This window comes from Petromyzon marinus, chromosome 2 (assembly GCF_048934315.1).
Source record: "Petromyzon marinus isolate PM22_M1 ecotype Great Lakes invasive population chromosome 2, UKy_Petmar_22M1.pri1.0, whole genome shotgun sequence".
NCBI lineage: Eukaryota > Metazoa > Chordata > Hyperoartia > Petromyzontiformes > Petromyzontidae > Petromyzon > Petromyzon marinus.
In genome coordinates, this window is record NC_133668.1 from 7,238 (window position 1) to 26,188 (window position 18,951).

The following is an 18,951-nucleotide window of genomic DNA, read 5'->3' on the forward strand; positions in this document are numbered from 1 at the left end:
TAGGTTATTTAGCGAGTGTCCATTTTGGTTAGGTTTTTTAGCGAGTGTCCATGATGGTTAGGTTATTTAGCGAGTGTCCATTTTGGTTAGGTTATTTAGCCAGTGTCCATGTTGGTTAGTTTATTTACCGAGTGTCCATTTTGGTTAGGTTATTTAGCGAGTACTCTTTGGTTTTATTCGGTAAAGTCACGTACGTAAAAAAAAAGCTTCAAATCTAGAATTATTTAGCGAGTGTCCATGATGGTTAGGTTATTTAGCGAGTGTCCATGATGGTTAGGTTATTTAGCGAGTGTCCATGATGGTTAGGTTATTTAGCGAGTGTTTATGTTGGTGTGAATGTTGAACTTCTTTCACACCGTACATCGCCAACCATGCTTATCGGAGGTGCGGGGGAAGGACAACAAACTAAGCACGAAAAGCAGTTCTAAAGAAAATGTATTTTCAATCTAGATTTTAAAAATGCGTAGTTCCAGTGACTTCCTAATATCGGAAGGAAAAACATTCCAGACGGCTGCAGAAGTGCATCTGAAAACGTGCAATGCAGCGACCGTCTTTGTTCGATGACCAGCCAAAAGCTGCTGCGAGGATGACCAGAGTTTGCGTGATGGTTTATTGTCTTTGATGATGTCAGCAAGGTATTGTGGTTAATTTGTGGCAAGCGCTTTGTATGTAATGAATGCAACCTTACAATGTACGAGTTCGGCAACAGGAAGCCAATGCAGTTCGGTGAGCACTGGACAGACATGGTCGAATTGTGCAGTACCCGTCATGACGCCTGCCAAATCATTTTATAGAGGCTGCAGCTTGGTAATGTTTTTGCCAGATGTGCCGGAGAGTAGCGAGTCGGAAAAATCGAGCCTTCTGGATACTTTGCTACACACCACTGTGTTGGCTATGTGATGTCTCAATAGTGGCCAAATGTGTCGTAATGACCTGATATTAAAATATCCATTCTCCAACAACTCTTTTTACCTGAGCCTGTGTGCCATCCAGCAGAACCTCCCATTTTTCCGCATTAAGCAGTGTTTCGTTTTGTGAAAACCACACGTCAACTGCTCGCATGCAATCTTCAAGGTTGAAACTTGATTTGACGCTTTCGTGACTGCAGGAATTACTATTTGTTTTTTTCGGTAAAGTCACGTAGAAATAAGAAATAATAAAATTACATAATAGCGTACGACATTTCGATTGCAACACAAGCAATCATCATCAGGTACAGAAGAGCTACATTTAAGAGAGAGAGGAAACATAACCGCAGATATATAGACGGTTTCCAAATTTTACTACACCCTGTTTGATTTAGTGTGCTCCTCCGTATATATATATCTGCGGTTATGTGTTTCCTCTATTAAATTTAGCTCTTCTGTAGCTGATGATGATTGCTTGTGTTGCAATCGAAACGTCGTACGCTATTATGCAATTTTATTATTTCTTATTTCTACGTGACTTTACCGAAAAAAAAAGAGTAATCTTCAAGGTTACCAAAGCTCTCCAAATCTAACTTTGACTTCACTGCAGTGTACAATTGTGCATCAGCAGCACATTGATGGAACTTAATGTCATGCAATGAGATGACATCAGTTATCGGAGAGACATGTTGAAGATAGGAGGGCCCCAGGACGAACCCCTGTGGCATGCCACCTAGGCACAGCACAGGTAACGACTGTTCATCACCCAGCTTGACGAACTGTGATCGACCATGTAGGTATGACTCGATCCACCCGTGCCGTACCGAATACATCGAACCTTGACCTTAGCCGCCCGATGAGGATCTCATGGTCGTTGGTGTCAAAGGCGGCTGAGAGATAGTGGCCAGCCAATGCTGCAGCGCACCGGTCATCCATGATCTTGTAGAGGTCATCGGTGATCTTTAGTAGAGCCACTTCAGTGCTGTGTAATTTCCGGTATGCTGCCTGTGGGAGCGATGTGGGTAACCACTTCAGGCAAAGGCACTATATAGCCTTTATACTCAGGTTTGAGATCAGACGATAGTTTACGGGATCACAATGGCTCAAACCAACATTCTGCAGGAGCAGTTTTACCTGCGACATTTTGAACCGGTCTAGGAAACAGCCCCCACTAAACGAAAAGTTTGCCAGGTGGACAATCAGCAGCGTGAGCACGTCTGAGGGTGATTTGACAATCGACGTGTGGATGTAGTTAAGCGGCGTTGTCTTATTTACAGCCGTGCAATGAACATTGATACCTCTGCCACAAACGTTGGTGACAGGGTCTCGAGTTATGCATTCATTCCAGGTTGATCAAACTCAGATGACAGACTGGGGGTAATGCGTTGCCTTCAAGATATAAACTGCTGTCTTGATCGTCACTATTTTATCGGTGAAGAACGTCACAAGTATTGTGTACAGACCAGGTCGACTAGTTGATGCGTGGTTGGAGTGCAGCAGACCCTGCACGACGCGCCAGAGCACCGGGGTCGCGAGCCGACTCATTGACGTGCAAAGCATAGAACGATCTGTGAAACTCAATAATGACTCTGTTGATAGATCTGCAGGTCGCTCTGTAAGCGAGTCAAACGAGTTTTCTTCCAAAGACGCTCCAGCCTCCTCCGCATATTTGTTATAGTCCTGCTATAATTTAGTTTGAAATACATTTTCACACATTCATAGAGATGCAAATGTTTAATGTATAAAACAATTACACAATTGTAATTGATGAGAGCAGATTTGACCACGTAGAATATATTAGAATTGATGACAAATTATATCAATTCCAATTAATTTATTCCCAAGGAAAACGTGAGCCTTAATGCACCAAACAAGAACCAGTAATATAACTTGCAATGGTTCCCACTCATTTTAATCAAAGCAAATACGTTTGAAAGAAATACATTGTAAAAAAAATCAATGTATATGGTTTATCAACATAATCATGGAAAACCTGAATTCTTAATAATTATTAAAATTTTCTACTATCGTTTCCCCAAGGTTATCCCGATTGTGCTATCAGTGTCACGTCATGAGACGCAATATACATCTCTTGCAGAGCAGTGCACCCTTTAGTGTCAAGAGACTGGCCCGTGGAAGGTTTAGGGTTAGAGACTGGCACGTGGAAAGTTTAGGGTTCGAGTCTGGCCTGTGAATGATTAGGCTTAGAGACTGGCCCATGGAATGATTATGGTTAGAGACTGGTCCTCCGAAGGGTTAAGGGTTAAGGACTGACCCGCTGAAGCGGATATCACATTTTATCTCTTTAAGCCACCTCTGATCCACAAATATGTAGTGGGTTCCAGGACACGGAGACGGCAGAATGGAAGCAGCACTATTTATTTAAACCTCAACAAGGGTTACACTAGAAGGGGTAGCGGCCCCTCCACCCGTATAACTCAGGAACACACCCCAGGCTCTCTAGCCTAAGCTCTAGGCTCCCAGTTCCTCCTGGTAGGGCTCTAAGGGAGGCTATCAGATCCGGCCCTGGTTAGGCACAGATCTCGGCACCCCGCCGACCAGGCCGGCCCTTAGAAGGACTCTGACTCTGGGGCTCTGGGGACGCACCACTGGCTTGCTGTGCCGGCCCTGAAAAGGGCAGCGGTCACAGGAGTTCCAGGGTCTCACCTAGCTGGCCTTCCTTCTTCACTGGTTGCTTCAGCCTCGGGCCCCACACTCTGCCCCGAGCTCCCTGGCTCCCTGCACTTTATACCCACTGGAGCCTTAGCGGACGTTGTTGTAGCCACCAAGGTGTGGGTGAACCACACCTTCCCGTGCCATGTGTTTATTCCCCATAGCACCCCTACATCACCCCCTCCCGTGTAACCCGCAGCCGTCCCGGCTGCAACAATACTCGAACAATAAACACAACAAACCCCCACCCGTGCGTGCCTCATAAGAACGAACACCCCAATAAATAACCCAACCCACCTATACAAAATTACACTACATACACATATACATTGTACCCCCCCCCCCCCCCCCCCATCAACGCAGCTAGAAAACTTAACAGTGAACAACAAGAGTAACAAGAACCATTATTACAACAAGCGGCGCGTTTTGGCGCGAGTCCGTTTCGCGGGTCCATCATAGGGGGAGGGTCCGGTCGGCCCGGCTGTGGGCACCGGCTGTGCAGGTGCACCGTCTTCCATCACCCCGGGAGGGCAAACTCCGTCCCCACCGGGTGGCGCAGGCGCGCTGGAAGCCGTCATTCTTGAGGCGCCTGAAGGTGGAACAGTTAGCGAAGCATCAAGGGCAGGTGACAAAGACGCCGTCCGGGAGTCAGCGGACACATCACATGCTCGGCCTGTGTAATGTGGTGGAGGGACGTGCGGCGCCACAAACGGCTTCAGACGCGAGGGGTGTACGTACCAGCAGCGTTTCCCCCACTGGATACGAACGCACTGCGGCCGCATAACCTTCACAATAACCACAGGCCCCCTCCAAGGCCGCAACAATTTCGCCGAGGTCGCCAACGGCACTTGAGGGCAGTGCAGCCAGGCTTGATCGCCTGGCTTCCACGCATGTGTGCGTGATTGGCGCGATCGCAACCTCTCGTTGGCCTTCTGCCGAGAGGAAGAGTTTTGGGCCGCTGCCTCCCGCGCCTCGGTCAACCTCAGGATATTAAATTTAACGTGGTCGACCAATTTCGATTTTCTGTTGGTTTCCGAGACACGGAGCTGAGTCGCAATTGGTGGGTCAACGTCGCGACCGTACATCAAAAAGAACGGCGAGAAGCCGGTTGCCGCGTGAGGAGCCATTCTATAGGCGGCCAAAAGCCCCGGAATGTGAAGGTCCCAATCGGTCTGGGAGTCACACACCTGGTGACACAACATAGATGTGAGCGTCCTATGCAGCCGCTCCACCATGCCATCAGTTTATGGGTGATAGGGGGAAGTGCGAATCTTTTTCGTACCAAGAAGCGCACACACCTCGTGCAGAAGGACGCCAGAGAAGTTCTTCCCTTGGTCAGTCAGCAGCCGTTTGGGAGCACCCTTGTCGAGGACATAGCCCTGGACAAAGGCCTCGGCAACGGCTGCTGCTGATTGGTTAGCGAGAGGCCATGCCATAGGCCATCGGGTGAAATACTCCATGCCAACCAGCAGGTACTTGTTACCCCTAGGGGTCGCAGGGAAGGGCCCCAATATATCGAGTGCGACGAGTTCGTTAACCCGAGAGACCGTGATAGATTGTAGCGGTGGGCAGGCGCCTTTCGCTGGTGGTTTTCGTTGGGCGCACTGAGTGCATGCACCCAGGAGGTCATCCACATCCCTTGCCATACCCGGCCAGAAGAAATCCAGCTGGAGCACGACAAGGGTCTTGTGGGTCCCCAGGTGCAAAAACCGCTCGTGTGCGGCCCAAACGGCCTTACCCCGCAAAGCGGATGGCACCACAAGCCTGTGACAGCAGGCCCTCCCATCCCAATGCATTAGGAGCCCCTGGAGCAGCCCGTACGAATCAATCCCCGCGACCCCCCGCACGGAACCCCCTGCGCGACGACGCAACGCGAGGAGGGATGCGTCCTCCATCTGGAGGCGCCCCCATTCCGCAACGGACAACCCCAGCAAGGAGTCCGCACCTCCCTCCCCGACAGGACCCTCAGGCAGGGGGTCCTCAGTGGCAGCAGCGAGAACCGGGATATCTAAGGGGGGGCTATCCTCTGGCGGCTTATAACGCCCCGATCCCCTGAGACAAGCGCAATCTGAGGCGGGCGGCAGGCGAGACAGCGCATCCGCATTAGTGTGCCGAGCACCCTTCCGATATGTGGTCGTGAAATCATAATCCTGAAGGATTTCGAGCCATCGGGACAATTGCCCCAAAGGCTGCGTCACCCGCAAGGCATATTGTAATGCCGCATGGTCCGTACGGACAGTGAAATGCCGACCGTACAGGTATGGGCGATACTGTTGCATAAAAAATACAATAGCCAAGAGTTCCCGACGCGTGACGCAGTATCTCTGTTCCGCCGGAAACAAAACCCTACTGCCATAAGCCACGACGCGTTCCACACCACAGATCACCTGTGAGAGCACACCCCCAATGCCCGTATTGCTGGCGTCTGTATCGAGCAGGAAGGGTTCCGAAAAATCGGGGTAGCTCAATGGAGGGGCCTGCACGAGAGCGTCGCGAAGGGAACAAAAAGCGACCTCCTCCTCCTGGCCTCAGTGAAATTTCACTCCCTTCGCCGTCAGAGCGTGTAAGGGCTTAGCAATGGTCGCGAAATCCGCGACGAACCGCCGGTAATAAGACGCAAATCCAATGAAACTCCTGACCTCAGCCACTGAGGTGGGGGTTGGCCAGGAGCTGACACACTGCGTCTTTGCGGGATCGGTGGATATGCCCGAGCGGCTGACGATGTGCCCCAAATAGCGTACGGATTCCCGTAGCAGGTGGCACTTTTGCGGCTTAAATTTCAAATTCGCAGCACGCATTTTGAGGAACACGGCGCGCAAGCGCAAAAGGTGTTCGTCAAATGTCTTGCTGAACACGATGACATCATTCAGATACATCAAACAGACGTTCCACTGTAAGCCAGCCAAAACTAGTTCCATAAGGCGCTGAAATGTCGCCGGAGTGGAGTGTAATCCCATAGGTAACCGGTTAAATTGGAATAGGCCGTGTGGTGTGCGAAACGCAGTCTTTGGCTTGGACTCATCATCCAATGGGAGTTGCCAGAATCCGGATAACAAGTCCAACATAGAAAAAAAAAACGTGCGCCAGCCAGAGCATCCAGAGATTCGTCCATCCGGGGAAGTGGATACGCGTCGGCCACGGAGATCTTATTAAGGCGGCGAAAATCCACACAGAATCGCAAGGACCCATAGTGCTTTTTGACAAGCACTATGGGTGCTCCCCATGGACTGGTGGAAGGGGCTATAATGTCTGCAGCCAGCATGTCATCCACTACCGATTTGACATGATCTTTTTCGGCCGGACTTAACCGAAAAGGATTCTGGCGTACCGGGGCATTGTCACCCGTGTCAATGTGGTGACGCAACAATTTCGTGCACCCAATGTCATATTTGTGTTTACTAAAGACATCGGAAAATTCCGTCAGAAGGGTGCGTAGGCCGGCACGCTGGGAGTCGGACAGATCACTCGTGCCCGAACATAGTGCGTCCATCCAACTATCGTCCCCCTCAGAATGCGGTTGAGCCAGAGGATCGGTCCCCACATTACCCATAACCGTGTCTACCACGGGGACCGGCGTCGCGTGCGCGAGCACAGTTCCCTGAGAAACGACGGCCGTCTGTATGCCAACGTTAAGGACGAGGATAAACGGGTCATCGCTCCCCTTAACGAGCGTTTGAGCAGCCACCAGATCCAGCCCGTTTTCCCCAGCCCTCGAGGGCCCTAACAGAATTCCCTGGTCTAGAACACCGGGCACGAAAGGCCGACGCAAGCGAAGGGGCACGAGCATTTGCGCCCCGGGAGGTACACGCACCGTCCGAGTGACGAACGCTTGTATCGATGCGCACGCTGCCCTTGAGGTGACGGGAAGGCAGGAATGTTTCCCGTCGGCCCGAGGGAAGCTCGATGCAACCCTGATCAATTAGAATTTTAATCGGCATTTTGCCCAAAAAGTCTGTCCCCAACAAGCACGGAACCGCCAGCAAGGACGAGACTAATATCGGCCCGGAGAGTTTGATATCGCCAATGCAAATTTGTGCTCGAATTTGGCCTATGATACCCAGCGAACCCCCGTTCGCTGCGTAACACAGAACGGTGACTGGGAGCAAGGGGCGGCTTTGAACGGGAAGAATATTATAAATCAAGTCTGACACAATGGTCGCCGAAGCTCCCGTATCGACGAGGATACGCACCTCGACCCCGTCAATGCGACCCGCGACCACGGACGAGCCTGCCGACGCAGCAACAATGCGGTGGGCCAATTCCGTCCACTGCCCCGGCCCGAGCACCCTCTCGACCCCGCCGCCACCCAACAAACCAATGGGCGTACCCCGAGGCCCGTACACCGAAACGCGTGAGGTGGGGACAGGTGTGTGGACAGGCCGAGCATGTGGGGTGCCGCGACTTGCCGGGTTGCGATGCGGAGGCCTGTAGGCTGTAGCGCCGTCCGACCGTCCCGGCTGTCGTTGACGAGGCGCCCGGCATTCCGCAGCCACGTGGCCCTTGCGGCCACAGTTGTAGCACGTGATGAGCGCCTTGGGGTGCTCCTGGCGATCCAGTGTTGTCCGAGCCGGCCTCCCTCCGGATCTCCACTCCACCGGGCGACCCGCCGCGAAGACCTCCTCGGAGGGGGGGATGGTCGGCGTCCCAGCGCACACCGCAGCTGCGCCCTTGGGGACGAGAGGTGATCGACGCTGCGCTATCAGGTGCGCGTGGATGTGTCTTGCTGCCCGCAAGGAGCACATGTCCGCGTCGTCCTCTGCGACGATGACGATCTGTAGCTCCTGGGCCAACGCAAGGAGCTTCTCCGTCACCATCGTGTCCACCCCTTCGCCGTCCATCCGCGGGAAAGCCGCTTTTGCGAGGGCCAGGAGAGCCGTGCGATACGCCAGTGGTGGCTCCTTGTGGCCCCTGCACCGCTCGTGGAAGAGTTTGCAGCAGTCCGACGATGGCCCATAGACTATGGTGAGGACCTGGAGCGCCGACTGTAGCGTAGATCGCGTTGATCTGGGAGCTGTGATGAGCGTAGCAAGGGCGTCATCGTCCAGCATGGCCGGTAGCGCACTCAACGCCTCGTTGTCCGTCCAGCCGGCCATCTCTTGATGAGCGAGAAAGCGGCGTTGAAAGACCCCCAGTCGCCGCCGTCTGAAACGAACTCCTTCAACACCGGCAGGCGTTGTTGAAACGATGGCTTCGTCTCTGAGAGGTGCCGCACGCCATTTCCGGCCTCTCCGCCGGTGTTGGAGGGGCTGGGGACACCCATCGGCGGTCGCGCAGGTGATGACGATGCGCCCGCCGATTGGTCCTGACAGCGGGCGTCCGTTGGTGATGACGTCACCACCGCTGATTGGCCCACAGCGTCCACGTGGAGCTGCGACCCTCCAATCGCCGTGGCGGACACTGTCATGGCGGCAAATCCGAAATCTGGTGGCTGTGTTTCGGCGGGAATGGCCGTTGAACGGCGTTCGTCTCTCTGCCGCCTTTGCGCCCGCAGCCCCGCGCGGTTGATTTCCTCCAGCGTGGAAGCCGCGGCATACAGCAGCTCAGCCAGTCGAGAGTGAGCCGCCTGCAACCCGTCCTCCATCGGCGGCCACTCCTCCAGCGGCGGCTGCTGTTGGGGCGTCTGGGGCATCCCAGGATCGTCGGCCGCGGCCTCTGGCGCAATCCCAGGCGAGCCGTCCTCCTCCTGGGGTTCCTGTGATCGGTTTGTACTCCTTGTGTCCATTTTAAGACCACTTCTGACACCAGTTGTAGTGGGTTCCAGGACACGGAGACGGCGGAATGGAAGCAGCACTATTTATTTAAACCTTAACAAGGGTTACACTAGAAGGGGTAGCGGCCCCTCCACCCGTATAACTCAGGAACACACCCCAGGCTCTCTAGCCTAAGCTCTAGGCTCCCAGTTCCTCCTGGTAGGGCTCTAAGGGAGGCTATCAGATCCGGCCCTGGTTAGGCACAGATCTCGGCACCCCGCCGACCAGGCCGGCCCTTAGAAGGACTCTGACTCTGGGGCTCTGGGGCCGCACCACTGGCTTGCTGTGCCGGCCCTGAAAAGGGCAGCGGTCACAGGAGTTCCAGGGTCTCACCTAGCTGGCCTTCTTTCTTCACTGGTTGCTTCAGCCTCGGGCCCCACACTCTGCCCCGAGCTCCCTGGCTCCCCGCACTTTATACCCACTGGAGCCTTAGCGGACGTTGTTGTAGCCACCAAGGTGTGGGTGAACCACACCTTCCCGTGCCATGTGTTTATTCCCCATAGCACCCCTACAAATGAAGCGGTGTCACTTGCCAACTCTCACTGCACATTAGAACGATATTCATTAGAATGGTTGGTTACATATGATGTGAAAGAAGTTCAACATACATGCATTAACTGATCATTGTTGACTGAGATGAGAGTATTAACTCACTACATTAGAGAACCCGATTAAATCATTGTTGGCTGCCTGAATTTGAACTCTGAGCCTCCCAAGCAACTTCTTATACTATCCATCATAGTAATGAATAGTGAAAAGGGAATTTAATATCATTCCAGCTAAGCCAACGATGACCTCTGTCTTAACTGAGGGTTAACATATTCAATTATTAGCACTAGCTCAACCCCTTAGCATTATTGTTAATACTATACGTGTTCACACCGAGTCTCAAGACACAGCAGCAGTGGCTTCGGTAAAAGCCGAGCTATGACACTTTTATGGACGACCTCGCCATTAACTCTAAAAAAGAGAATCACCAGCAGATTAACACGGCTGGTTACGTACGGTGCGAAAGAAGTTTACTATATATACAGATGCATATGTGTGGGTCTTGTGTTTGTTGCGCGCATTTGTTTTTTTGTACCATATGGAGAAAAGTATTGGTGTATTGCAGAGATACATTGTTAATATAAAACTTCCATAATACAAGTGTTTTGGGTTAGGTCGCGTAAATATAAGTGTGTTGTTAAACCCGCCACCGCCTGACAAAGCCAAATTGTAAAGTTTGTCACGTTAATAGAACATGCCAATGCGTTACTAGTACAGCACACTGGTGTGCTGGAGAGTAAATCCACAACATTTACAATCTGAGTATGATGTTTCGCCAGGAATTGCAAACGGCATCATCAGACGACAGCCACATTTGTAGAGAAATCCTGTTTCGTTCTTAAAATAGTCTGCTAAAGCTATATGGGGGATATTTGTTGTGTGTGCGGGGAGTGATGGACCGGCAGTTAGCACACTGCACTACGAATCCGGCAACCCGAGTTCGATTCCCGCTCACGGCCAACACCAATAACGATTATCTGAACCTCCCTGAGCTCGACTCAGCCTGAAATGAGTACCTGGTGCGATGTGTAAACATCGCTACTTGATAAACCAAGGCGACTAGGCGTGGTGTTGGCTACCCACCCACTCGTGTGCCGTGCCAGCTTTCATAGGTGCTGCTCACTCACAGCACCTGGTCTGGCAGTCGGTTATGGGTATCCAGCGTTCTTTGTTTGTCTTTACGAATGAAACACGTTCCTATGAAATCATCATTTGCAAATGGTGGCCTATTGAATGCTCTAAGGTGTTTGGCGGAATTTACAAGTGTAAAAAAGTTTTGCGAAAAAGTCAACAAGTTGAACATATTTGGTTTTGATTTATTTCCTTCAACTTAGTGTTTGGGAGATACAAATTATGACGTATAGACACTTGTGATTTATATATAGAGAGATCATTCCAACTTAATTACTGCGGGTGCCCTTTTAAATGGTTTGAGATGCGATGTAAGTCGTTCTGAGACACCCAAGTATGTAAAGGGTGCTTCATCAACAGAAAATAATTATTACCATTTTAATGTTGTAACCAGAAAATCTTGAAAAAAAGTTGGAAATTAATGAAGTCGAGTACACTTTATCGTTGGGTCAGTAAACATTTTCCACATGTTGAGCAACTGTGTAGGTAGAAAACGATGGACTGACATCACATCCCGGTATAAGCACACCTGCATGTCAGCGCTCTTGAGCTGAGGCACACCCAGCGTTCTGAAGCCTTGGTGTGACGTGAGCGAGACGTTGGCTCTGTGCAGGCACATCTCCAGCCACACGTCGTCAAGGGGAAACTTCTGCACGTCGCCCGAGACGGCCTGTAACCTCCTCAGCACCTCCCTGGACATCACGTAGCTGCCCCAGCTCACGAAATGCGGGTACATGTACCCGTCGAACATCACAGTGGGTATGAAGTACTTGCTCCCGGCATCGCGAACGACATACGAGTCCGTGACCACGCTACCTAGGAGGAGAGGGCTGCCGCCATCTTGTGGAGCTGCCAAGAGGTACTCGAGGATGTTGTCCATGTTCACAAACATGTCGTCCCCCTTTAACACGTAGGCCACGCTGCTGCTGTAGATACTGATCCAACGTAGAAAGTTCATGTCTTTGAGGGTGAGGTTGTAGAAGTTGTCAAAGAATTCCCACTGCAGAATGTCTTGCTGGACAGAATCTTCCAGGTCCACGGACTTCTGGGTGTGGACCAGTGACGGCAGAGGGAGTCCGAGAAGAAAGAGAGTCCGCACGCGGGCGATCTCGCTGCCGGTCCTGGTCCGGAGTCGAACGTCCCTCTCGTGGCCCCAGGTGCTGCGCACGGCTTCTCGCCGCTCGGAGTTTTCGGCCAGGCTCTTGACGACCAGGAGGAGGTTCAGCGTCGCATCTTCAAAGCTCTCGAGCTTCTCTGGGTGGTTGTGGACCATTGGGAAATAGTGGCAGTCGCGGTAGAGGATGAAATCTTGACGAGACACAGAGAGAAGACAACAATAGCATGCAATTTGGGTGGCAGGGTGGCGCAACACTTGTGGCTTACCGCAAGAAGAGCATGGGTTCAATTACCAACTCGGGCACCTTACTGTGAAATTTGTATGTTCTCGTCGTTATGCACCTCCGATTAGCACGGTTGACTACGTACGGTACGAAAGAAGTTTAACATACATACATGCAGTGAATCAGTGTGTGTGAGTGTAAGTGTGTGAGTGGACGTGCTCCTAGTCTGTTCAGGCTATACGGGGCATCTTTCTCTTATTGAGTGGGCGTGTTGTGAGGAGCGGTAGTGTGGCGGTTGGTGCGCTGCGCTACGAACCCGTTGACCCGAGTTCAATTTCCGCTAAAGGCCAACATCGGTGACGATTATTTTAACCGGTCCTGGGCCTCCCCTTGGTCGACTCAGCCTCAGATGAGCACCTGGTGTAGTGTGGTGTGTAAAGATAAAGATGGCCGGGCGTGGAGTTGGCCACCCACCACGTTGAGTGCGGGGCCAGCATTCATATGTGCTCACTAACAGCACTTTCCCCAACAGACTGTTATAGGGAGATCTTTGTCTTTTGATTGTGTGTGAAGATCTGAAAGATCTGGACACATTCCCATCAATGAGCTCCTCCAACAGGCAAGGCTGTGTTGTTTGGGTCATGGAGTCCGCAAGCCCAGCCACCACATGCCCAAGTAGCTTCTGTTTGGCCAGTTAGAGGGGGCTAAATGGGCACGACATGGGCTGGAAAGAAATGGACTGATGCGGTGCAGGAGGAAGTGGACCTGAGTGGACTTACCGAAGACTGGTACCAGCGATGTCAAGATCAGCCTCTATGGAGGAGGCTCGTGAAGGACGCTACTGGGCAGTAGGAGGCAGTCGCTCTCCAACAACAACGAAGGGCAGAGGAGTGACACTCACAACAAGGAGTGGAGTGCCGGGCGGCTGAAATGCAGGAAGTTGGCACAGCAGAGTGCACAGCTGGTGCATCTGCCAGTCATCTCAGTCAACCCATGGTACCTGCGTCTATCCTGTGACCTCCTGTCAGCGAGCCTTCGACACTTTACGTGGCCTCGGAATTCACCAGCTCTGGCACAAGCGCCATGGTGACATCAACGCCACTTAGTGGCGAATGGCAGCTGTTGTTGCTTTTGTGATTGTGTGAGTTGGTGAGCGGGTGAGTGATTGAGTGTGTGAACGGGTGAGTAAATGGTTGAGTAAGAAGTGGGTGAGTGAATGAGTGAGTCAATGGGAAAGTGAGCAAACGAGTGAGTACCAAAATTACCTTTGAAGTGGTCACCTACAGATTTAAACCAATCCGTGTCTATGAGATCATGGTTGGCCATGCAGTCACTTTGAATAATGCCCCAATCCTTGTGTGTGCATTGTCCCTGCTTCTTTATTCGAGGCACTGACATTGCCAGGGGACAGCAGTGATTTCCCATGTGGCAACTTTGTACCTGTGGATAGTGGACAGGGTGACAACATTAGCAGCAGCAGCACCATCATCAGCAGCAGTATTAGCAGCATTATCATCATCTGCAGCAGTGACATCATCACCATCATCAACAGCAGCCACAGCATCATTAGCAGCAGTAATATCATCAGCAGCAGTAGGAAGAACATCAACACAGCGCCATCATTAGCAGCATCAGTACAGCATCAGCAGCAGTCTCATAATTGTTCTTATAGTTATCAACATTTGAAAATCTTCAAAAATATCAATATCACCACCATCTTTCTCAATTGCACTTGTACCATGGCCAATACACAATAATAATGCTGCCAATGATGATGGCAATGATGACGATGAGAATGAGGATGATGAAAGCAATGGGCAGTGACAGAACCAGTGAGAGTGTTTTTGCCACTTGTTGCAGAGGTTTACATGTGCGGGCCTCCCTGCTTAATACTGCGGTGTGCATCGACCACGCGACACGCGCCATTTGCTTCATGGTGAACGTGAACAAATACCTCATGACGTCGTTCTAAACGAGCGTGCAGGTATTGTGATCACAATCTACTAACTTACTCCATTGGAAATACTCACACAGTAGCAATCATCCATCGCCCGCAACTGGCGGACTACTAACCGTTTGCTGTCCAGGTGCTGAGTCACCTATTGCCCAAAGGGACAGCTGTTTTTGGGGGTGCCCTTTGAAATGAGAAGCGATGCGCTTATCGTGTGTAAAGCGTCCCCGTGTGAAGGAGGGCGGCTCGTTACTCATGTTAATGATTTAAACTACGAGAGGTGGTTTACATCATTAACATGAAGCGAGGCGATATACGCTTAACCATTTGAGTCGGACTGTGTGATTTAAGATCTGTAAATGGTGAGGGAATCCATTCCCAACAGAAACATTAACACGGGGCTGGAAACACAATGGGTTCAACAATACACAATGTTGTACGTGGTATGCATGTACAAAATATCTGAGCCTTATCCAGACCACCAGCTGAGAGGAACTGAATGTGTCGCAATTTAGGAAGGTGGCTGCATATTCTTACCTCCCTTGAGTTGGTGGTATAAGTAACACAACGGCAATGCATTCAGTCCATTGAGCTGTTGATCTGGAAGCGACTGAGAGCTGTTGTATGTCCAACGCTGCGCATTTGCGTGTTGTTAAATTTGTTTGTTTCCAGACTACAATAACAATCTTATATGTTGATATGGGTTTAAATTAAGGGCGCCGTGATGGCAATATGTTATCTCCCTCGCCTGGTATGCAGGAGGTCATGATTTCGGTCCTGACCCTGATGCCTGGTGTATATTTGGAGTTTGCATGTCCTCCCCATGGTCATGTGGATTTTTCTCCGAGTCCTCTGGTTTTTCCTCCATATTTAGAAACATGGGTTTAAGAGTATTTGTCTGTTATAAATTACCACATGATAAGCCACTTCGTTGAGCTATAATTGTGGCCAGGTCGTTTCTGAAAAAAAGCTAACAGCTCTGTGGGCTGGTAAAATAAAATAGTTTAGTTTAGAATTATCAGTGTAAAGAACTCAAATGGCATCACCGAGTGCCATGACTCCTTGCAATTAGAGGATTCTATTGAACCAAAGAGTATGGATCCTAGCAGTCACGAAAGCTTTAAATCTAGAATTAGAGGATTGTTCGAGGGAGCTGTACAGAAACTGGGTGGTGCTGTCACCGTGTTTACCAATGCTGGTCTCTTTTTCCATGCTGGATTGTATGGCAAATCAGGGAGGAGGAGGATGGCTCCGACCAACGTCACCGCCACCACCACTTTAAGAAGTTGCAATCTGAGTTGAACATCACAAACACGTGAATAAAACTGAGTGTGCAGTGAACACAAAACACTCTCTCATGGTTCCCACTAATTACCTGATCATTCCCAACACACCTGGAATCCCATCGCTTCAGAAATGTTCTCAGTTGCCCTCCCATATATATCACAATTGTAGGGGAAGCACGGTGTGTGAAGAACATCTGTGAAATGTTCTCCGGTGTGCCTGTAGACTATGCAAATCTGTTACACAATTTGAGGTGGAAGGATTGTACTGAATTTTTAAGACCTGACATCAAAGTAGAAAATAAAGGCAAAAACCCTTAACTCCTAAAATAATATTGCCAGTTCAGCTAAGATGTGTTAATTTGGTTGACATTTTTGTCGTCGTATAGTCGATGACAACCTGTGGCATCTCATTCATGTTTCATTCTGTGGATTCCAGTCACAATATGAGCTTAGATTAGGCCGGTCACGTGGCCTGTCGGGTAGCACATTTGCCACTTGTTACAGGGGTTCACAGTTCCAATCCATCGGCCGCCCAGGACGAACTCACGCAGTACAACACAGACGCACGAGATTAGTGGTGACTCATCGGTGGTACGAGTGCTCACCTTCCTGTGCACGGGCCAGCACCCAGACAGCATGGCCAGCATCTCCACCAGCTCCTCGCACAGATATAGGGCCTCAGCCACCGACTTGTATCGGCCATACACATTGGACTTACTGATGGCCTGAAGCAGCTCGTAAGTGGAGTCTGGAATGAAACACATTGACGATAACTCCACAGCCCACCAAATAGGGTGCAAAAGCTGAAATACATACATGTGACACGGCCCAGCGTGTCGCGTGTTTCTACGTTGTTAAAGAGTTTTACAGTTCAATTCCAATGGCTGCCCTGGTTATAACAGCGGGCATAATATCTCAAATATAAACTGTGATGTCACTCACAAGAGTGTCGCCATCAGAGTCCACATTTGAGAATTTCAAAAATTACCCGCATATTATACTCTTTGGTTCTTTCGGTAAAGTCATGTAGGTAGAAAAATAAAATCAAACAAAAAAGAATATATCATGACGTTTCGATCGCAATACAAGCGGTCGTCCTGAGGCGGAAAAAAATATCCAGTAGTGGAACTGCTGAACCAGCGAGAGAGCTGTTACAACAAGAGGTTATATATGTGGGGATGGGCAAGCAGGCGAGGTCTGAGCTGGAAAGGAATTCCATCCCCGGATGCAAGCACGTCAGTTGTGTTAATGGGGGAGGTTAGGGAGAGAGATTAACATGAAATGAGCTTCCGTTGCCGCATAAGAGTATCGTCCCCGCATATGCGCACAACAGCAGTGCTAATGGGAGATTAGCACTATGTTGATGGGAGAGATTAGGTAGGGAGATTAGGGGGATTAGCAAGCTAATGTCATGTCTATGTGTAACACAAGCTGCGGCGCTGCCAACTACTCTGTGAGGCAAGCGCGTCCACGCAAGAGAACCACTGCAACGGTGGTCGTGCCAGTGAGACACAGAGCCCATCACACAGCCAGAACCATCGATACATCGAGGCTAAGGGAGCAGAGGTGACTATGTTAGTGAGACCCAGCCCGTTAGAGGCACCTAACAGGGCAATGCAACTCAGAGAGTCGGAGATAACAGCCAAACGTCAGGGAAGAATGGAAGCGCCACAGCAAGTTATGACTTTGCTTGGTTAAAACGTCCTTCCAATGATTGCTCAGTATATACCTATCTTCTTGGTTGAAATTGTATCAATGGTTCTGTGTGATGGGCTGTGTGTCTCACTGGTTCTCTTGGGTGGACGCGTTTTCGGTAAAGCCACGTAGATAGAAAAAAATATAAAAAATAATATCACGAGGTTTTGATCGCAACACAAGCAATTGTCATCAGGTGAAAAAAAGGGGGAAAGCTATTTTTTGATAGTCCGCACCTCCATATACCCCGCAGGGTCTTGTTTTGTTTGTAAAAAGTGGTATACCCCACGGGTTATATGCGGGAAAATGCGGTACTTTAATGTGGCTGGCTCACATGAAATTGATTTCTCTAAGACGATGGTACTTTGCAAGCCGGCTGGCTATCAACAAAGATTTGTTCACGAAGCCATCCATATATAGACACAGACACAATTTTAACCGAGACGACGGTCTTAAACTCAGCAATCATTGGAAAGATATCATCAACCACTTTCGGTCATGACTTGATTTGTGTTTTCTTGCTAACCTCTACCGTCAGCAGTGTGAATGGGTGTAACGAGGTGCAATGCCCCCCCCCCCATCTCTACCACCCTCTCTCCCCCTATCTCTACCCCCCCCCCCGCCTCTCTCTCTCCCCCCTATCTCTACCCTCTTCCTCCCCCCATTGTCTAACACACTTGGACTGCACCCTAGCCTTCAGCTCCACCCCTATCTCTAGCCCCCCTCTCTCTCCCCCTATCTCTACCCCCTACCTCCCCCCATTGTCTAACACACTTGGACTGCGCCCTCGCCTTCAGCTCCACCTCTACCCCCCCTCTCCGCCTGTCTCTGCCCCGTCCCTCCCCCCCCCCCCCCCCCCATTGTCTAACGTACTTGCTTTACTTGTGTAGTGGCCTTATTGACGACGGAGACTGTTCTTTGGAGGCAACACGTATTTATTACAGACACTTCACTCTACAGTGGCTAATCTGATACTTGAAGAGGTAACGGCCTCTTCACCCGTACTCTATAGAGGGAACGTTTTCCGAGCTTTAGCCCACGCTCGCTCCCTGGTTCCCTCTATCCTGGTCCTCTCTCAGGAGGCTATCTGACCTGGCCCAGCTTCGGCGCAGGTCCCGATCACCAGCCCCACGAGTTCGGCCCTCAGTTCGGCCCTGGTAATAGCAGGTACCACCACAGTCAGTATGAACTGCTGTAATCATAGCAGGTATCACCACAGTCAGTATGCACTGCTGTAATCATAGCAGGTACCACCACAGTCAGTATGCACTGCTGTAATCATAGCAGGTACCACCACAGTCAGTTTGCACTGCTGTAATCATAGCAGGTACCACCACAGGCAGTATGCACTGTTGTAATCATAGCAGGTATCACCACAGTCAGTATGCACTGCTGTAATCATAGCAGGTACCACCACAGTCAGTATGCACTGCTGTAATCATAGCAGGTACCACCACAGTCAGTATTCACTGCTGTAATCATAGTAGGTACCACCACAGTCAGTATGCACTGCTGTAATCATAGCAGGTACCACCACAGTCAGTATTCACTGCTGCAATCATAGCAGGTACCACCACAGTCAGTATTCACTGCTGTAATCATAGTAGGTACCACCACAGTCAGTATTCACTGCTGTAATCATAGCAGGTACCACCACAGTCAGTATGC

General features: G+C 50.5%; 1 protein-coding gene across 1 annotated transcript; it reads right to left on the reverse strand.

Moving 5' to 3' along the window:
- Positions 1-10,330: 10,330 nt before the first annotated feature.
- Positions 10,331-17,790, reverse strand: LOC116950749 (UDP-GlcNAc:betaGal beta-1,3-N-acetylglucosaminyltransferase 7-like). The gene is made up of 3 exons (XM_032968777.2): positions 16,194-17,790; positions 13,617-13,791; positions 10,331-12,319 (listed from the first exon to the last, which is right to left on the reverse strand). The coding sequence occupies exons 1-3, from the start codon at positions 16,404-16,406 to the stop codon at positions 11,430-11,432; spliced, it is 1,278 nt and encodes a 425-aa protein (XP_032824668.1). The 5' UTR covers positions 16,407-17,790; the 3' UTR covers positions 10,331-11,429.
- Between the last annotated feature and the right edge of the window lie 1,161 nt (positions 17,791-18,951).